Source organism: Manis javanica, chromosome 16, assembly GCF_040802235.1.
Source record: "Manis javanica isolate MJ-LG chromosome 16, MJ_LKY, whole genome shotgun sequence".
Classification (NCBI taxonomy): Eukaryota; Metazoa; Chordata; class Mammalia; order Pholidota; family Manidae; genus Manis; species Manis javanica.
In genome coordinates, this window is record NC_133171.1 from 52,826,606 (window position 1) to 52,847,190 (window position 20,585).

The following is a 20,585-nucleotide window of genomic DNA, read 5'->3' on the forward strand; positions in this document are numbered from 1 at the left end:
ATAAGCTCAGACTGGGGAAGAGGAAACGGCACTTAACAAAGGAGGCTAGAAAGAGATGAAGGTGAATAATTCAGTCTCCGCTCCCTTTCAGGCACTTGTTAGAACACCCCAAAGGCCCTTTCCTTTCTCTTGGGCTCTCTGTGGTCAATGTTGCTTCACAGGGCCACCAGCAGCAAAATGAGACCTGTTCACCCTCCACCCTTGTACTTTCTGACCCAATTACAAGGTCAAACTGACAGTGAAAAAAAGGGCCAAGGAGGTAACTCCCAGCAATGCTGAGATATCCAGTTCTGGAATGCTGTAAGGGTAGGCAGATATTTTCATGCAGGGGAAAGGCCTAAGGTGGCAGTGTTGGGAGTCAATCCCATTCTTTCCTACAATTTCCCTGCCAAGGAGCAACAACAGGCTGGGGATACACTCACCCCCCAAAGTCGGAGGCACTCTTTCCGGATCTCTGCCTGCCGAGGCTCACTCAGGGTCCTGGGAGAACAAAGCCAGGAAATAATTAAAACTTCCAAGAGGTACAAGGAGTATTCTTCCTGTGTGGCCCTCAGAATCCCAGAGGAAGACCACATGGATGAACATGTGTGTGCACACACAGGCCATGTTGCCATTAGCCCAGAATGCTTATAACACATGACTCTCCCTCTTGAACATGGGAGTTCAGATGTATACAAAATGGGATGATCTCTTCCCACCACAAAGGGAAGGGAGGACAGTACCCGCCCTCCTAACCCCCCTGAATGCCATGGTTCCCCACACACCCTTCTCCCATTACCTATCAGCATGCTCTGGCTCCTCCTCTGCTGATACAGGCCACATTAAGTCCATCTTGGTGGATGTAAATAACTATGCTCCAGAAAGCTAAACTAGCTTATACGTGCCTCCTCCCAGAGTTTTTCCTTGACCAGTACTACCTCTCCTCTCTTGATCACTCTACTCCATGTCCCCTGAACATTATGTGTTCTGCTTGCACTATGCTCCTGTACACACTCTGATGCACTGTTAGTAACTTTTCCTGCATCCCTGAGCTGGGTTACTCTTATCTGCCCAAACACAACATAAAGTCTTTTGAGGGCAAGGTTCATGCCGTATGTTTCTCTGGCATCCTTCATAGACCACGACAGAGTATGAGATTAAAGAGTAGACTATTTTAAATGTCTGTTAAAATGAAATAAATGGGAGCTCAGTGGAAGGAGCAAAATGAAAAGATCTTCCCCTGAAATAGGTGAATTCTGGGAAGTGGTCAGAACTCACGTGTCTTGAACAAAGGCATGGATTTTGGCCAGAGCTTTGATCTGAAGACTACAGTAGCTAGAAGAAAAAAAAAAATGATTCAATTTCAGGAGGATTACCAAAAAAAAGACAGCCCGAAGACATCAGGAGAGAAGTTTTGCCAGAACAGTGGCCATCTATATCTGGGAGAGGGGTTGGAGAGTTGAAAGAGAACCCCCTTGACCACACTCCAAAGCAGACCACATGGGGTCTGCTGAAGGCTGAGGGTAAAGCAGAAAAACTGAGTTGAACCCTCCAGATGTATCCCTAGTCCTACTAAAAGGAAGGTTCTGATCTCATCCTTAAATATCTCAAAGCAGTGGTAAACTGATTCTAAATAAAACAACTAAGGCCAGATCCAGTTCAACTACTGACTAAACTGACTCAACCCACCTGTACTAATAGCCATCCTTTAGTTTCCACTGTCCTTTTACAAACAATGTCTGGCATTTAATAAAAATGTATGAGATGTGAGAAAGCAAGCAAATGTGATCCACTGACAAGAGGGAAAACAACCAAGTTGAACAAGACCCAAAGATGGTCCAATTGTTGAAATTATCAGATAGGTCTTTAAAGCTAACTGTGAGAAACAAGTTAAAAAATCAAATGGAAAAGGTGTATAAAGTGCATATGAAGATGGAGAATATCAGCAGAAAGCCAGAAACCATATTTTTAAGAAGGGGATTAAAAGGTATTATGATTAGCACACAATGTAGGAGGGTCATGAGGAAGGCAGTATAGCACAAAGAAGACAAGTAGTGACTCTATAGCATCTTACTACACTGATGGACAGTGACTGCAATGGGATGTGTTGGGGGGACTTGATAATATGGGTGACTGTAGTAACCACATTGTTGCTCATGTGAAACCTTCGTAAGACTGTGTATCAATGATACCTTACTATAAAAAGAAAAAAAGGAAAAGATTTTTAAAAAGCAAATAAAAATTCTAGAAATGAAAAATACATTATTAGAGATAAATAATGTTTTTGATGGGTTTATCAGTAGACTGAACATAGTAGAGAAACCTGAGGGCAGACAAGTCAACAGACAAACTGAAACATGAAGAGAAAAAAGTAAAAAAAAAACAAACAAAAAACTGGGGCATCTGAGTTCGGTGGGACAATAACAAACAGCTTAACATAAATATAACTGAAGTCTAAGAAGCAGAGAAAGAAAAGACAACAATACAGACATGAAAATAGCCAAGAATTTTCCCAAACTGATGACTGAATGTCCACAGATCAAAGGTCAAAGAACCCCAAGTGGAATCAATACAAAGAAAGCCATATATGAATAGATCATGGTCAACATGCTGAAAACAAAAGGTAAAGAGAAGATCTTAAAAGGAATCAAAGAAAAAGGACACATAACCTACTGGAAAACAATGACAAGAATAATGGCTGACTTCTCATCAGAAATAAGGAAGGCAAAGAACAATGGAACAATATCTTTTAAAGGGCTGAAAGAAAAACACTGCCAACCTTGAATTCTGTATCCAATTAAAATATCCTTCAGAAATAAAAGGGAAATAAATATACTTTCAAAAGATAAAAGCTGAAAGAATTAGTCTCCAGCAGACTTGTACTACAAAAATTGGCTAAAAGAAATTCTTTAGGCTGAGGGGAAATGATTCCAAAAAGAGACCTGGTTCTGCAGGAAGGAAAGAAGAACATCAGAATAGGTAAATATGTCTGAAAATATCAAAGACCTTTTTTAAAAAATTAATGCACATAACAGTGAGACAACGAATTTGACCGGATCTGTACTGTTGGAACTCAACCAGGAGTTGGGAGGGGTGCAAGTTGTAGCACTCCAAAATCTTATGACTATAGACTATCTACGGTTAAAAGAACATATGGGATGTGAACAGATCCCAGAAATGGGTTGCTTTAATTTGTCTGATTTCTCTCAGACTGTTCAAGTACAGTTGGACAATATCCATCATATCATAGACAAATTTTCACAAATGCCTAGGGTGCCTAAATGGCTTTCTTGGCTTCACTGGAGATGGATGGTAATTATAGATTTGCTTTGTTTATGTCACCGTATTCCTATTATGTTAATATGTGAGCGCAAGTTAGTTGGTAGTTTAAAACCTATACATGCTTACGGTACTCTACAAGAAGATATGTCAAAGAAATAATCAACCCTCCCATGTTTTCTTCCATATGCTACCTCTATAGCTTTTCTTCTTCCTTCCTAATTACAACCTTTAAATAGAATTCGTGCCTCATATCGAATTTACCGAGTATCATAATTCCTCCAGGTAGTAAAGATACCTCGAGACAAGTGCTGGGCATAGAAGCCACAGGGCATGAATATGCAAAGAAGTGAAAAGCTAACCTTTTCAAACAATATGGCCTCTCTCTCACTTACCAACTTTACATTTCCCTGTATGGCCCCAGAAGATGACTAGTTAGCAAGAGACAGGTAAGATTCCTCAAGAGAGGAACAACCTAAGACAGGCACAGTCGCAGGGGGGCCATCAGGTGAGAAATTGGGGATCAACAGAGGTGAGGCTCAGAACCTCACCCCCCCTGTTTTGAGAGAAATCTTCTGCATCCGTGGATGTTTTGCTGCCCTTGTCTAGCTTGGATTAATACTTAGTCCATAGGCACACACCTGATCATCTACATTTGCCCTCTTACAGCACTAAACTATGTTTTCTACCTTTATCTTGCATCTACCTACCACTTCAGCATTTTATTAAAAATAAAAATAATAATAATAATAAAGGGAGAAATGTGGGATCCACATATAAATCAAGTATAAAAATCAAACAAATATTCATATTTGACCTGATTGTTTATAGTTCATAATGCGTGATCAAAACCGAAAGTTTCTGTGATGAATGCCCTTGTACTGTTCACCATGTAAGAATTTATTCACTATGTAAGAATTCGTTCACCATGTAAGAACTTGTTCGTTATGCTTCAGAAGATTGGAGACTGACGAGAATTAGGCTTGAGATGGATTAATGATCGTACATTGAGCACTGACCCCCCTATACTGAATTTTATTGTTGTTAACAACCATTTGATCAATAAATATGAGAGATGCCCTCTCAAAAAAAAAATTGATGAACATATGTGTGTATTTTTTAATCTCTTTAAAATACAGACTTTTGAAAGTAATATAAAGTGGGGCTTATATAAAATAACACAAAGGCAGAAGGACTGTAAATGCTTTACTGTGGTAAAGTTCTTAGATTGTTCATGAAGCAGAATACTTTTTTGAAGATAAACCATGATAAAGATGCATATTGTAATCTCTAGAGTAATAACTAAAATATAACATAAAAGGCATAAAAAAAGAAAAAAAAAGCCCTAGGAGATAAAAAGGAATGCTAAAATATACTTCCCCAAAAAGGAGGGAAGAAACTGGGGAACAGAAGACAGGATAAATAGAAACCAAACAACCAAGATAGAGAATTTAAATCTAAATGTATCAATAACTACATGGCATGTAAATGTACCAAACACCCCCATTAAAAGGCAGAGACTGTCATACTAGATAAAAAGGTTAAGACCCAACTATATGTTTTTACAAAGACCAAGACAGGTTGAAAATAAAAGGACACAAGAAGATAAACCATGTAAATATTAAGCAAAAGATAGCTGATGTGGCTATATTAACACCAGACAGAGCAGATTTCAAGACAAAGAGTATTACTAAAGATGAAGCAGGATATTTCATAATGACAAAAGATCAATTCATTAAAAAGACAAAAGCAATCTTAAATATGCATATGACTAATAACAAAGATACCAGATATATGAAATAAAAGCTAACAAAACTAAAGAGATAAATCAATATTCATAGTTGAGGAATTTAACACCACTCTTTAAGCAACTGATAAAAAAAATATCAGTTAAGATATAGAAGATCTGGAAAACACTACGAATCAACTTGACCAAATTAACATTTATAGAACCCTTACTCAACAACAGCACTTGGAATATTCACCAAGATAGATCATGAGCCATAAAAAAAAAGCTTCAATAATTTCAAAGGACCAAAATCATACAGAGTATATTCTGAGTACAAAGGGAGTATATCTAATCAATACCCTGAAAATCCCAAAATATCCTACACCATATATCTGCATGATCCATGAATCACAGAACAAATCTTAAGGGAAATTTTTTAAATATTTGGAACTGTATAATAATGAAAGAGAAACATATCAAAATGTGGAAGATTCAACTAAAGCAGTCCTTAAAATTTAAAGCATTTAAATATATATGTAAATATATTTCTGTATAAATTTACTTAAATGCTATAAGTTAAAAAATTAAATGAAAGGAAATTATTTCCTTTATTCTCCTTACTTTGGCCTTAATTTGCCCTTCTTTTTCTAGCTTCACTGCTTTTTGACCCTTTCTTCTATATATATTACACATTAATTATACAGGGATTAATAAAGATAAATTTATATATCTATATATTTAAACCAGACAAGGACTTCAAAAGAACACAGATTTCGATATGAATATCCCTTATGAACACAGACACAAAAATCCTCAATGAAATATTTGTGAATTCAATATAGTAATATATAAGAGTGATACTCATGACCAACTGGAGTTTATCCAAAAATGTAAGATGCATTTACTATCTGAAAAATCACTATGTAATTCACTGCATTAATGGAAAAAAGAAGAAAAAAATTAATTTCTATGGATACAGAAAAAGTATTGGACCAAATTAAACATCCATTCATGATAAAAACTCTCAGGTAACTAGGAATAGAAGAAACCTCTGTTAACCTGATAAAGGACACCTACAAAAACATTGACAGCTAACATTATACTTGACAGTTAAAACATTTTATACTTAAAATCGAGAAGAAGGCAAAGATGTCTGTTCTCATCACTTCAACATCATACTAGAGGAATTAGTCAGTGCAATAAGGCAAGAGAAAAACAACTACTACATGATCTAGTAGTTCCACTTCAGGGTATTTATCCAAAAGAACTGAAATCAGTATCTCAAGAAGGCATCAGCACTCTCATGTTCAGTGCAGCACTATTCACAATAGCCAAAATGTAGAAACAACATAAATGTTCATTGACAGAAGAGTGGATAAAAAAAATGTGGTACATATGTACAATGGAATATTACCTAAGGCTTTAAAAATTCTGCAATACACAACAACACGCATAAACCTTGAGGACATCATGCTAAGTGAAATAAGCCAGTCACAGAAAGACAAATACTGCACGTTTCCAATTATACAAGGTATCTAAAATAGTCAAATTCATAGAAGCAAAATGTGGAATAATAGTTGCCAGGTACTGGAAAGAGGGGAACTTGGGGAGTTACTTAATCAAATGAGCATAAAATTTCACCTAAGGAGGATTAGTAAATAGTAGAGATCTGCTACACAACAATGTACCTATAGTCAACAATATTGTATTGTACACTAAAAAGTTTTTAAGAGGTTAAGTCTCATGTTGAGTGTTTTAGCACAATGAAATAAGAAATTTTAAATACTATTTAAAGACATACAAATTAGAAAGGAGAGAGTAAAATATTTACAGAAGACATGATTATGTATATACAAAAGCTGAAGGAACCTACTAAATTACTAAAATAAGCATTCTCACATAGTCAATACATAGTAAATATACAAATTTCAGTTGTATTTCCATATACTAGCAACCGAACAATTGAAAATGAAATTTAAAATACCCTTTACAACAGCATCCCAGCCCGTAAAATTCTTAGGTATAAATTTAACAAAAGGTATGTAAAACTTCTATACTGAAAGCTGTAAAACATTGCTGGGAGACACTGAAGAACCTAAACAAATGGATTTTTTTGGCTTCTGGAAAGGAAGATTCAATATCGTTAAGATGTCAATTTTCCCCAAACTGACCTATAAATTCAATGTAATCTCCATCAAAAATCCAGCAGGCTTTTCATAGAAACTGACACTGATTCTAAAATTTATATGGAAACACAGGAAACCTACATTAGCCAAACAATCTTGAAAAAGAAGGACAAAGCTAGAGAATATACACTACTTGACCTCATGACAACTTTTTCAAGGTATAGTTATCAAGACAGTATGGCAAAGAACTGTCAGACAGATTAAGGGAACAGAACAGAGTGCCCTAGATAAAAGCACACATATATAGTCAAATAATTTTCAACAAACCTGGCAAAGCAATTAAATGGGAAAAGGAAAGTATTTTCAACAAGTAGTGCTAGAACAACTGGATATCTATAAGGAAAAACAACTTGAACCCTTACATCACATTATACACAAAAATAAATAGATGTAAACATATAAGCTAAAACTATAAAACTTCTAAATGAAAACAGGAGAATATTTTCATGACTTTAGTGTAGGTGGAGATTCTTTTAGAGAGGAGAACCACTAACAAAAAAATTTTGATAAATTGGATTTCATCATCAAAATTTAAAACTTCTAGGTATCCAAATTGAAAAGAAATAAGTAAAATTATCTCAATTCCCAGATGACATGATCTTTTATGCAACAAAGATTCCACAAAAAACTGTTATAATAATCAAATTTAGTCAACTAGCAGGATACTAAAATCAACACACAAAAATCAGTCACATTTCTATACACTAACAATGAGCAATTCTTTTTTTAAAAGAGGAAATAATAAATTGCTTAAGAATAAATCAATGTAGTGAAAGGCTTATACACTGAAAGTACTGAAAATATACTGAAATGCAAATTAAAACCACAATTGATATACTACGACCTACAACTAGAATGGCTAAATGGAAAAGACTAACAATACCAGATGGTGACAAGGATGTACAGCAAACAAAACCCTCTGGAGAGTATTAACCAGTATAAGCACTTTAGAAAACCATATAGAATTATTAAAAAGTTAAATACACACCTACCCTATGACCTAGAATTTCCACTCTTGTATTTATCTAAGAGAAATGAAAACATTTTTCCACCAAAATCAATATACAAGAACGTTAAGCAGTTTTATACTCACAATAAACCCAAGCTGGAAATATCACAAGTATCTATCAACAGAAGAATAAATTATGGCATATGCCTACAGTGGAATACTACTCAGAAATAAAAAAGGAACAAACTAACACAATATGAAAGAATTCCAAAAAATTCAAAGTGAGGAGAAAAAAAATGCAGACAAACAAGTACAAGTAAATACATATGATTCCATTTATATAAGTTCTAGAATAGGCAAGACTAACCTACAATGATAAAAATCAGAAGAGTGGTTACTTTAGGGTTGACTAGGTAGGGGCACAAAGAAATTTCCTGAAGTTATGGAAAAAATGTTTTTAACCTTAATAAGGATGTACATGGATATATGCATTTGTCAAAACTGATAAGTGTACATATAAGACCTACATTTCACTTACAGAATAATGCCTGTTTTTTTTAAAAAGTAAAGAAAACTAATCTCTGATTCATAAAGATATATACACCACTATGTTTATCACCACACTATTTGCAATAGCCGAGATATAGAAGCAACCTAAGTGTCCATCAGTAGATGAATGGATAAAGATGTGTGTATATACACAATGGAATATTATTCAGCCATTAAAAAAAAGAAATCTTGCCATTTTCAACATCATGGATGGATCTAGAAGGTATTATGCTCCGTGAAATAAGCCAGGCAGAGAGAGACAAATACCGTATGATTTCACTTATTTGTGAGATATAAAAACAAAGCAAAAAGAACAAACAAAACAGTAGACTCATAGACACTGAGAAGTGACTAATGGTTTCCAAGACAGAGGGGTTGGGACAGGTATAGGGGGAGAGGGGTAAGGGGATAAGGCACAATAATTCACAATCACAATAGAAGTCGATCACGAGGACTGTTGAACCACTGTAATGTACATTTGAAACAAACGTAAGATTGTATATTAAAGACACTTTAATAAAAAAGAAAGTAAAACAAACTAACTGGGTATAGGGTTGGTTAAACACTGTGCTATTGGGAGCATTGAGAAGTCCAGTTCTGCTGTGCATCCATACATACTCATAGCAGAGAGCATTACTATCAAGATGGGGGAGCTTATGTGGCAATGCTGTGGACAGTTAAGATACCATGAGTTGATGGATAAAGATTTCTTCTCCTTTTATAATTCTCCAGAGCCACCTGTACCTTCCAACTTCTCTGGGAGGCTTGGGGTTGTACCCTTAGAAATGAGCCTTCCAATAGGTATTAGACCCCTAAGAAAGCACTTCTGCTGATTCATTACTACTATACAACTTTCCAATCTATCTCAAAAAAACTTTTCTCTAAGGCTTGCACACTTTGAAAGCTGAGCCAACTCTTACAACTTTAAATTATTACCACTAACAGGAAGGGGGGAAAAACAATTTATTAAGGCAAAAAAACAAACCAGCATTCAGATCACCCATCTGGGGAACTCATGAATGGGCAAAAGCTTTGGTACAAGAAACTTCCAAACCATGTTGTACACTTGCTTTCCAGCCATCTCCTGCCTCCAAACAGGGGACTTTTTACAAGGCAATAACCATGACCGCCTTTTATAAACAGAAGCATCTAAAGGCAAATTACTCCTGCCTCCAGGGATACAAGACAAAGCCATTCTCTGTCAGGTTTCACTGTCATACTCAGGCTCCCACGGGCAGGGCTATGCTGGCCAGATTCCCACCACCCAACCTCAGCACAGGGCACTGGTAGCAGGAAAAGAGTCCCCAAGATAGCCAAAGTCCCAGGGAGTCCTGGAACAAGTGGACCAATCCCGGTTACCAATTTTTAGGGCTGACAAAGTGATACCCAGAACCATTTATTCAGTCCTTCATTCTCTGATCTTGATACCCCAGTGGTTCCAGGAAAAAAAAAAAAAACACCTGGTTTGCTTACCTCTCGTTGGACCGCATCATGTAGTCAGTAAATTCATGGTCTCCCTTAATCACTTCCAAGGGGACCACAAGGTTGACATCAGAATCAGTGTCGCGCAGCTGGTTGAGTTTAATATTGACTGAGAAGAGGTAATCCCGCACATCATCTATGCCCACCTTCAGGCCCTTGCACACCACGTACCTACAGAAGATATTTTATCACTCCACTGAGCAAGGGCTTCTCCCCTACATTCCTCCTCCCCAGACTCTTTGTGAATCATGAAGCTAAACAGCCTTAAGTCTATGCACAAAGAACAGCACAGTCTGCACCGCAGAAGTTTACCTCAAATCCTTGTTTTGTGCTGTGCTGTATGTCTACTCTCTATGGCAGTGTTCTCAACTGCCCTGTGCCAGGCTGGCTGCATCACCATCACCCAGGGAATCTGTGAAGCTATAGACCTAACCATTCAGACTCTCCAAGAATGGGGCCCAAAAAACTGTTTTTAACAAGCCATCCAGCATTCAGGTTCGCTGCACCTTCTCTCGTACCGTGCATAAGCACTGCGTCCCATGTGGGATGCCAATATGCCCCTGGTTGGAGGCCCCCTTGCCCTTACCCAGCGTATATGCCTCCAAGTATCTCTTCTATTGGTCACCTTCTCCTTCCTGGGCCAAACCAAGGGTCCCTCACATAAATGTGGTGAATAAGGCTTGAGAAGGAGGCAGAGGTTAAAATGGCACATCCCAGAACCAACAGATCCAAATCCTGATTCCTCTTGGCTCTAATCACTTTTTTAAAGTCAAGGTTTTTAATGAAGCTTGAGCAATCATGCCAGAGATGCACCAGGATTTGCTATTCTGACACTTAGCCAATGAGTCTGATCAAAATGGAGAAGGACTCACCTCTCTGAGTTGGCAGGACGGCTGGTAATTGGCTTAAAGAGACATACTCGTTCAAAGCAGCAGTACAACAGGTAGATGAGCCCCACGCTGAATGGGGTGAACAGGTCAAAGGTTTTACAGATGAAGTGGCCTCCTGGAGTAGAGAGAAAACACCAGGAGTAATCAGTGGGTTCTAGTTCAGGAGGTGGGTAAGGTGTCTCCAGGAGTACATATGACAAAGTCCATATTTAATGGGCCCAAGTGCTAGGACCAGTAAAAGACAGGGGCAAATTAACGGGGAGAGTCAGCTTTAGAGGGGACTCTAGGGATTCTACAGCTTTTCTTTCCTAAATTTCTCATTCAGCCACCTGTCACCTGATCTAAGCAGATTTTTTTTTTAACTTTCCAAGGTACCCCTGTCATGCTCTTGTCCAACAGGGCCTCTAGTGGGTCCTGGGGTGGGGAGACAGCTGAGGAAACATCACCTGTCCGGACAACAGATAGTGCCATGAGAAACTGACAGAGCAGCAGCTGCTTGCTGAGGATCTCCTGAAGGTTCTCCTGCCCCTCCACTGAGAAGCCCTGAAATGAGAGCACAAAGACTGGGTTTGCAAACACAGTGCTAGGGACTAAAGAGCACCCCACCTCATTTTCACCAAGGTGTCTTGAAGTGTTTACATTCATCTCTGCCATCTAATAAAGATACAGCTGGATATTTGAATTATTTTGGCAAGGTCATATGGCTCATTATGGATGAATCCAATCTAGCACTAAGACCCAGGCCTAACTACCCGCCCAGTGTCATTCTCCTGTTCTATCACTCCTACAGGATGGAACCAAACCTGCTTTCCCAAGAAAATGGTCCAAAACCTTTAAAACTCGTGTGGAAATCCAAGGGAAGAGTAAGGCAGAACAGAGGCAAAGTAGTGGCTAGTCACAGGCCAACAGCAAGATAGAAAACCACACCCTGGTGAGTCCAACAAGACACAGCGAGCACATATGTATGAACAGTCTGCTTGGGCTCACTCAGCCACTGTGCTGACACTAAGCAGGCCCCAGTCAGGTGACAGGAGAAAAGTTAGCACAACTCTTGACAGCGACAGAAACCTCTGCTTCTTTGCTGACCAAGGCTTTGTTCACAAAACCCACATTCCTCTCCCAAGACCATGAAGGCTCTCCCTCCAGTTGACAGGGTGTTTGTTCAAAGAAAGTGCATTGCTATTCCTGGCATGGTCTCCCTCCCTATGAGATCCCAGCAGGGAGCAGAGAGCCAAGCTCACACTGAAGTTAAGGAGGCCCCTGGCTGGAGGAGGGGCAGAGGGGAGTTGTTTAATGGATACAGAGTTCACATTTTTCAAAATGATAAAGTCCAGAGATTTTATTTCACAACAGTGTGAATATACTTAACACTACTGAACTATATACTTAAAAATGGTTAAGATGGTACTTTTTATGTTATGTATTTTTTTCTCACAATAATACAAAGAAAAGTAAGGGAGGCTGGCCTCTGTTAAGCTGGCTCCAGCCAGGCCAGGTCTCTCTCAGTCCCACAAAGGTAACAGCTAAACAATTCAGCATTAAAACACGTAACAATGTCCTTCAGATTTATAAATGCTCCTCAAAATGCATGCGTGTTTATAGAATCAATCAAAAAAATAAAAAATAAAAGCCCAGGTCACCAGTCTACATTGCCTGAGCAGAAAGACAATCCTGAATATGCCATTCTAGCTGCCACACTGCAACCTCAGCTTCCCAAGCACTACAAGCCTGCCAATCTGCTCAGCGTGGCAGCCCCTCCCTCCTCCTCCAGCCTCTATTCCTGCTGTTCCCTGCAGCGCACAGTGCTTCAGTAAGGCCGCAGCCTGCATATTCCTTCACCTTTCTACACCACTACTACTGCTCCAGGCCTCCCAAAGGACACTAGAGGCCTTTCTCACCTCTCATCATGTTCTCTGTCCCTCCCCTAGACTAAGTGGTGGCTGACTTCAGAAAAGACTACAGTAGCATCCCCTTTCTGGGTGAGAAGGCTGCAGTGGGCTCCCCTCTGTGCCTCAAGCTGCTGCCCAAGGAATGTGACTCCTTGAATTTCAAGTTGGATCAGCCACTGACAGGGCCTCCTGTGGACTCCCCTGGGCATCCATCAGCCCATCCAGAGGCTTATGATGGGCCATGTATAGACAGCCTCTGCCTGAAGCAGTACCCAGGTGACAAATGATGGAAATGTTCTTCCTGGCCAGTTTTGCCTAGTTTGTCTTAGTCATGGTCTTCCTCTCTCTGTTTCTCACAGCTAACCAAGGCCCTTTGAAGCTGGTCCACTTGCTCCAAGCAAAGGTGTCTACAACAGCACAGCTTGACAAAGCTACCATTGAAAATCCATATACCAAAAGAATAAAAAATACATCCCCCACTACCACCTTCCTGGGCAGTTGAAGGACCAAATAAAAATAAATTCTCAAGCCTACAACAAGATGAATTCTTAAAACATAACCCTATGGAGAGCAGGTCACCTACCCCATCAGCCATCAGAAAGTGGACACCCTTGCGGTCTGTGTTATCCAAGACAAAATTCCGAAAAGCAGTGACGTTCTCTGGACGGGTGATATCTCCATCTCCATCGATCCCACCCTCGCCTGGCAGGACACAAGATTCACATTCAGCTAATCTGCCCTGTGCAACCCAGGAGCTAGGACACAAGTTCTCTAGAGCTGTTAAACTATTTTGGCATGGTCATATGAGTCATTATGGATGAGAATATCTTCAAACACAGGTACCAGGTGGGCCTCAAGACCAAGAGAAAAGCCCCTGGGAAGAGCAACTCACTGCAGGACCCGTCCTGCAAGGCTGCCTTGCAGTGATGGGCCAGGAGGCAAAAACAGGGCCCTACAGTAATAAAGCAGAGTTCAAAAGTTCACCAGCTAAGTCATCAAATGAAACAAAGGGTCTTCTTCAAGACTGAAGTTGTGCTTAAAGCACCTACATGTAGGAACCAATATCAATTATTAATAAGGACTGTTAAGAAAGGACTTAGGATTTGCTACCAAATCACAAGAGAGAGCAGAGAGGACTGCTGCCAGGCTGTAGAACTGTTACCAGTGTACTCAATACCAGTGCATGGATCTGGAGATGGGTGTGGGGTTTGCAGTTGTTAATTATCTTGCCAATTCTCAACCAGAGACCAGGCAGTTTTATTATCTCCTATCACCACAAGAAAGGAAAGGAATAACTAATATGACTTTGATCAGAGTTTGCAGTACAGTGTTTAACCTGTACCCTGCAGGCCTGGGGTAAAAAGGGACAGTGTGGAGGGAACTCAGATGTCATGACAAGGACTAGGAACCCAGGTTGAGACCTAGGAAAGAAAACTTGGCTCTCCCTTTTTTTTCAATTGACTTTTTATTTTGGAATTATTGTAGATTTACAGAAAAGTTGCAAAGACAGAGTTCTCATATACTCTTCACCTAGACTCCAGTTCTGTTAACATCTTACATTGCATTTGTCAAAACCAAGAGACCATGCTTCTGACCTAAAGTCCCACAGACGACTGACCCTCATAGCCCCTTACCATAGTAGGGTTCAAAGAGCTCACTGGAGGCCGAGTAGAAGTCCTCCAACTTGAAGTCATTAGGGCCCTTCAGAGTCATCCCAAATCCCTTTGCGTGCCACTTCTTCCTCCACAGCACATACTCTGAGAAACCACCTGGGCCTGCGCAGACATCAGCAAAATATAGAAGCTCGGCTTCCCGGTCCTTCACCAGGGGCTTCTGCAAAGGCAAATGGAAGACAGGGGAGGAGGGGGGAAAGCTGGCTCAATGGGGAACAGGAAGGAGAATGCAGGGGATGTAAAATAAGCTTTTCAGTAAGCACAGTACAGAGCTCCCACCAGGGCCACAATACCCAAGAAATGTATCCTCTATGATCACTGCCCTCTGGAATTGCCCATCCCCACCTCAAAATACCCCTGGATGCCTTTCACACCACCAGGCCTAGTTCAGACTCCTAATAAAAATATCACCAGGCATCTGAGTGTGTATTTTCTATTTCTCAGAGTCTTTTCCTTATTATATCCTGCCTTATAAGAGTCCTACTGAGCAGAACAGATGCTGTCCCCTACATTACAGATAGAGAAAAGGACACACTAAGATACAAAGTAACTTGTTCAGCCAGTCCACTACAAAGCTAAATCAGAATCCAGTCAGCCTGATGGATAGACTCAGGCCTTCCTGTCCAACCCAAGTCTGGGGGACTCCAACATCACCCCCTCCCAACCACAGGGCCTACGTTTCCATACCACAGCCTCTCCTTCCTTTCTCCCATTTCTCCTTAGCTCTCCCCCTTTTTGTTCCCAATTAACATTTTGTTTTAAAATTATTTTAGATCTACAGAAAAGTTGCAAAGACAGAGATTTCATATATCCTTCACCCAGAGTCCAGTTTTGTTAAAATCTTACATCGCCATCTGTCAAAACAAAGAAACCAACATTTGTTGTAAACTTTAACTGAACTCCAAACTTGATTCAGGTTTCACTCATCTTTGTACCATTTCAGGATCCAATCCAAGATACCATTTAGTCTCCTCCTTTCTTATACTCTCCTCTTCTCCTGCCTTTGTCCCTCTAGCCAGGGACCTGGAATGGTGAACAGCTGGGAGGTGACAAGGCAGAGAGGGAAGGAGACACTGCTTCCAAGCAGCCCTCAGAGCATCCACTCACCTCAAGAACAACTAGATTACAATAATCACTTGCATTTTTATTGGATTATAGTTTTGGTTATAGTTTGATCAAGTAGCTTTAACTCTTAATCTAAAATTTATGCTGAACTCAGCACTGGCCCTTACTGTGTGTTTGTCTCTTCTACACACCTAGAGGGGCCCTAGAGGGCAAATTCTACTGGTCACTACCCTTCACAGCAGAGGGGATTTACCATCCGCATTGGTGAAAACAAGTGGTTGAGCTCTAGAGCAGGTGACTGTAGAAGACCCTGATGACATCCACCAGGAAGGGGCTTAGGCAGCTCAGCCCTCCCTCTCTACAGGTTTGGCATAGCTGAGTGTTGTCCAGAGTTCTGTAACTGCTAGATACAGATCAGAAGGCTTTAGGGAAAAGAGTTATAAGAGAAAAATGGAAATATTAATGTTCACAACCCAGTCACTTTCTTGGTGACAAGGCCTTGCCTCTGATGATAGCTATCTAACTTTACCAAAACAGTAAAAAAGACTCTGGAGAAAGTGACTTAGCTAAAAATAAACTTCATCATCCTGTGACAAGCACACCCAGGCATGCTGGGATATATCCATTCTTTTTCCCCTTCCCCACCATGCTACCCCAGCATTCTTTGTTCCTGAGCATCAATTATTCATATTTTTGGATTATTTTCATTTGCACACCAAAAAAGACTTAATGGCATTTGCTGAGAACATTTCGTAGCACTTCCAGGCTACAAAAGTGGTAATAAGACAGGGGTCAAAAGTTTAAGGCCTCCACACTCTGGGAAGAGGGAAACAATGTTCCTCACCACTGGCTGTGCCCTGGCCCCAACTCCCACCTCTCCAGGTAAGCCGTTGGCCCAAAGGAAGACAGGAAAATGAATCAATTAAAGCATCTTACTTCCTAAAAGAGGGCATAAATATGATCTCATTCTGTGATTTCAGGACATGTGGCCTTCACAGGCCATGGCCAAAAGGTCTTTTCATAAACAGAACAGCTGGGGTTCTCACCTCTGCCACTTATTGGCTGTGCAGTCAAGGGCAAGCACAAAATTTATGCCTTTAAGCTTGAGCTTCCTCAACTGTAAACTGGAATGAAGGTAGGTTATTTCTCAAAGCTGTTGTAGGATTAAATAAAGTACCATATGTCAAAGACCTTTATAAACTATAAAATACTAAACAAATGTAAGATGATATTATATTTAACTAGATCAACTTCCTTGGAGTCAAAAATCTTGTCCTTTCCCATCTTTTTCTCTTTCCAATGCCTGATGTAGTAATAAACACTCAGTGGGCACTTTGTAAGCACTAATTTCCTCTAAGATAGCACTAAAACTTAAAGATCTACATTCAGTTTTTGTCTCATTATGCTTCACAGTGTTTTCTTACCTCAACTATATCCCCAGGCACATAAATCTCTCACACAATGTTATGGTTTATTACATACTTCCATATCCCCAAAAAATCTAAATTCCCTTCTTTCCCTTGTCTCTTCACAGTTTTTGTTTACAATTTCTTTAGTTCCCTACCTTAGTCTCTTTTCTCCTTTTACCACAACCTGCAGAACCAGAAACTCCCTGATAAACTTCAGTCTCCCACCACTTTCCACCTACAATCTCTCCACAATTCCCCAAACTCCAAGTTCTCCATGCTCTTATTCTATCATTTGCTTGATCCAAGAGCCACTGAAACCCTAGCAAACGTGGGTGTGTGCCTGGACTTCCAGCCACTCCCACCTCTGCTGGGAATGGCTCTAAAATATCTTTGCTTGACTGAAAGACACACCAACCCTGCTGGGCTCAGCTGTCACTCTGTTCCTCAGGGGAAAAGAGAAGAAAAGAGAGAAGAAAACACTAAGGGCTGGAAAGAAATCACTTTCTATAGTGGAGAGCCAGAGAAACATTTCTGAAAGGGCAATTCTCCATGGCCACTAACAATCAATTCAGGTCAAGAAGCTGCCTGAAGTGTTACAAACACGGCTGCCTTTTCCTATGTAACTAACATTTACACCCTCAACCTGAATGGTACAACCCTGGTGCCCACTTCATTTTCATGACAGCAAAAGACAATAACCAGATACCAGATGCTGAAGGCATTTACATTCAAAAGCCCAAAATGACACTGTGACTTCCCATCAGCTTGACAGAGCTCCTCTGCCAGGCAGGGGGTTAAAGGAAATCATTTGGTGCTCAGAAAATTAAATCAACATTATATCAACCTAATTTTCTCAAGATGCTAATTCCAAAAGCCCTTTTATGCTGCCTGCTGGTACTAGAAAATGGGGAGGAGACCTGGGAGAGAAAAATGACTAAAAGCTGGAGGGGTCCACGTGCCAGTTCTGCCAGCATGGGGAAAGCAGTTAGGGAGGTGGAGCTGAAACATTAAAGAACCTGGAAAATAAGTTTCTTTAGCAAGTGGATAATCAGGGGCCTAGTGGAAGGAGGGTGAGGAAAGCAGAAAACAGGCTTGGGAACAGCTGGCTCCTGGCCCCTTTACTGTCAAAGAGAACTAACTTTCTAGCACTAGAAAAATGCTTTGAAACCTTGAAGGAAACACTAGAATGAAATTTCATTTTTTCTTTCTCTGTCATTATGGAGGATCTGTATTCAGAAAAATGAAATGTACCAGAGTAGAAAATCATTTTGCTCTACCACTTTTTGAGAAGGGTCCAAGTCTGATAATTATGATCCTACACTAATCTTGTTCGGAGAGGCAGAAAGGGAAGGTGGCCACACCTGAAATCACAGATCTTAGAGCTGGAACAAATCTTGAGAGCCTTTTGGTCCTACCTGAGTCTCTGGCAGATTAGGAGTGCTATTTCAGAGATGAGGCAGCTGAGTCCCAAAAAAGGTATGAACTTAGACACCACTTGCAGTGTGTACTCCCTGCCCCTCCCCACACTCACTCCACCCCCAAAACACACACACCCCACATTGAATAACTCAGCCTAGATTTTCGGATGATACCGATTTTAAATAGACCAGTGAAAAAGGACCCAGATGCCCACATTTCATTCAATAGTCAAACCACATTTCCCAGGTCACTCCCCTCTCATACCAGAAATAGCACCTAAATCAGAGGATGTCACAAGTTTTGATTTGGAAAATAAGCTCACTGTAAAGACTATGTCATCCACAGTAGGAAGGTGGCAGGCAAAAGCTCCCCAGTGTCAACTGGCCTCCACATGCCAATGAGCAAAGAAAGGCTTTACAAACACCCCAACCCTGCACCCTTACCAGCTCTGAAGTCCATAAGAATGTTTGGAACCTAAGCATCACAGCAGGGAAGGGATCAAATCTAAGTCAAAGTTTTACTCCTGGTGCCTAGCACTGTGCCTGGCACAAAGTATGAGCTGGATAAATACATGTTTAATGAATGCAGAGCCCATGGGTCTAATTCAAGGCCTCACCTCCCTGCTCCCTAGGCCTACAGATGCACAGCAGCTCATTTTCTCCTCGTATGCCCCTTTGCCCCTGCTGCAAGCCCTGCTCTCCTCTACCTGGGGTGAGCAGCAGGATCTGCAGAGCTGGGGGCTGGGACTCTCAGCCCAAAGCCCAAGACACAACTGCTATTTGGAACCACAGTAGGACCCAATCTAAAGAGCTCAAAGCAAAGTATATGTCTAATCACAAAATATATCTCTATTCACATAGCAAGAATACTCTCCCAGCACTGTACCACTGGCAGTTTCTGAGCCACTGAAGCTTACCCCCATTTAGCACTATGAATTCAGAAGCAGAATCTTGTTCTCACCCCATAAGAGTCCCGTGGATTTGTAAACATGCGATCAAACACAAAATCCATGTTAGCCATCTTCATTGCCGCCCTGCAACAAAGCAGAACAGGAAAGCGCCAACTCAGTACTAGACATATGGAAAGATGAGGCTCAAATTAAAAGGTGGAACAGTGCATGTCAGGGGAGGGGAGAGAAATGTCAGCAAACCTGTTTAGGAAGAAAACTCCTCGGATCATCTCATAGGGATTGGCCCGGGTCCGAGCTCGCCGCATTTCCTCCCCATCCAGGACATCAAACACACTCTGCTCAGAAAGAATCAGTACCTCAAGGTAAGCACCACCCTCAGGGATGGGACAGGAGACTTGAGAGCTCAAGGAGCCTGGCTCACAGCTCTCCAAACAACTAGGCTCCTGCTGAATCCCAGCTCTGATATGACCGGTTGCATGACCCTAGACATGTTGCTCAATTACTGACCCTCAACTAGGTCACCTGTAAAATGGTAAAAAATAAAATTTAAGCACATTCCTGCATGGTGTTTAATAAATGGCACCTGTGGTTATGCACTGAGCCACCTCTTGGCATTGCTAATCTTCATGGCAAATCTACTTCTCCACTGCCGCAGCAGCTTTCCAAGGGACCAGAGTTCTGACATTAAGGCTCACTCAGAGATGGCAAACAAACTAAGCCTGGGTTTCCTGATGACATCTACCACACAGCAGGATTCCCTTCATCCTTCTCCAGTTTTCTCTCTGAGGAAAGAGACTCATTTTCAACTGCGTTTCAGTCACCTTTAGGGTATTCCCAATACTCTGCCTGCCCAAAAAATCAGCTCTGTGCAGCTAGTCTGAGGCCCTTCCTCTTCTCCCACCCACTTCCTCCTTAGAGTTTCCTCAGTTCATCCTGCTCCAGACAATGCACTTTCTGACCCAACATCAGGCCAAAAGATGACAAGGAGAGGCTAACATTCACCCAGTGTTTTAGGAGCCTCATACTATTTCATTTAATTCTCAGAACAACCCTGGGAAGTATTTTCTTCCCATCTTACAGATGAGTTTACTCAAACTCAGAAGCTAAAGCAACTGGTCCAAAGTCACACAGCAAAAAGGTTGGAAAACAAGGACCTGAATCCAGGTCTTCCTGATGC

The 20,585-nt window shown here is 40.7% G+C and overlaps 1 protein-coding gene across 1 annotated transcript in view; it reads right to left on the reverse strand.

Moving 5' to 3' along the window:
• CMTR1 (cap methyltransferase 1) overlaps positions 1-20,585 on the reverse strand; it is a 47,648-nt gene that overhangs the window by 10,212 nt on the left and 16,851 nt on the right. The window contains exons 7-15 of the mRNA XM_017641541.3: positions 19,649-19,743; positions 19,459-19,531; positions 14,567-14,765; positions 13,516-13,634; positions 11,490-11,586; positions 11,026-11,158; positions 10,145-10,324; positions 1,258-1,314; positions 423-480 (exon numbers count right to left, since the gene is read on the reverse strand). Coding sequence (XP_017497030.1) covers positions 423-480; positions 1,258-1,314; positions 10,145-10,324; positions 11,026-11,158; positions 11,490-11,586; positions 13,516-13,634; positions 14,567-14,765; positions 19,459-19,531; positions 19,649-19,743 — 1,011 coding nt within the window. The remainder of the gene's footprint in view (positions 1-422; positions 481-1,257; positions 1,315-10,144; positions 10,325-11,025; positions 11,159-11,489; positions 11,587-13,515; positions 13,635-14,566; positions 14,766-19,458; positions 19,532-19,648; positions 19,744-20,585) is intronic.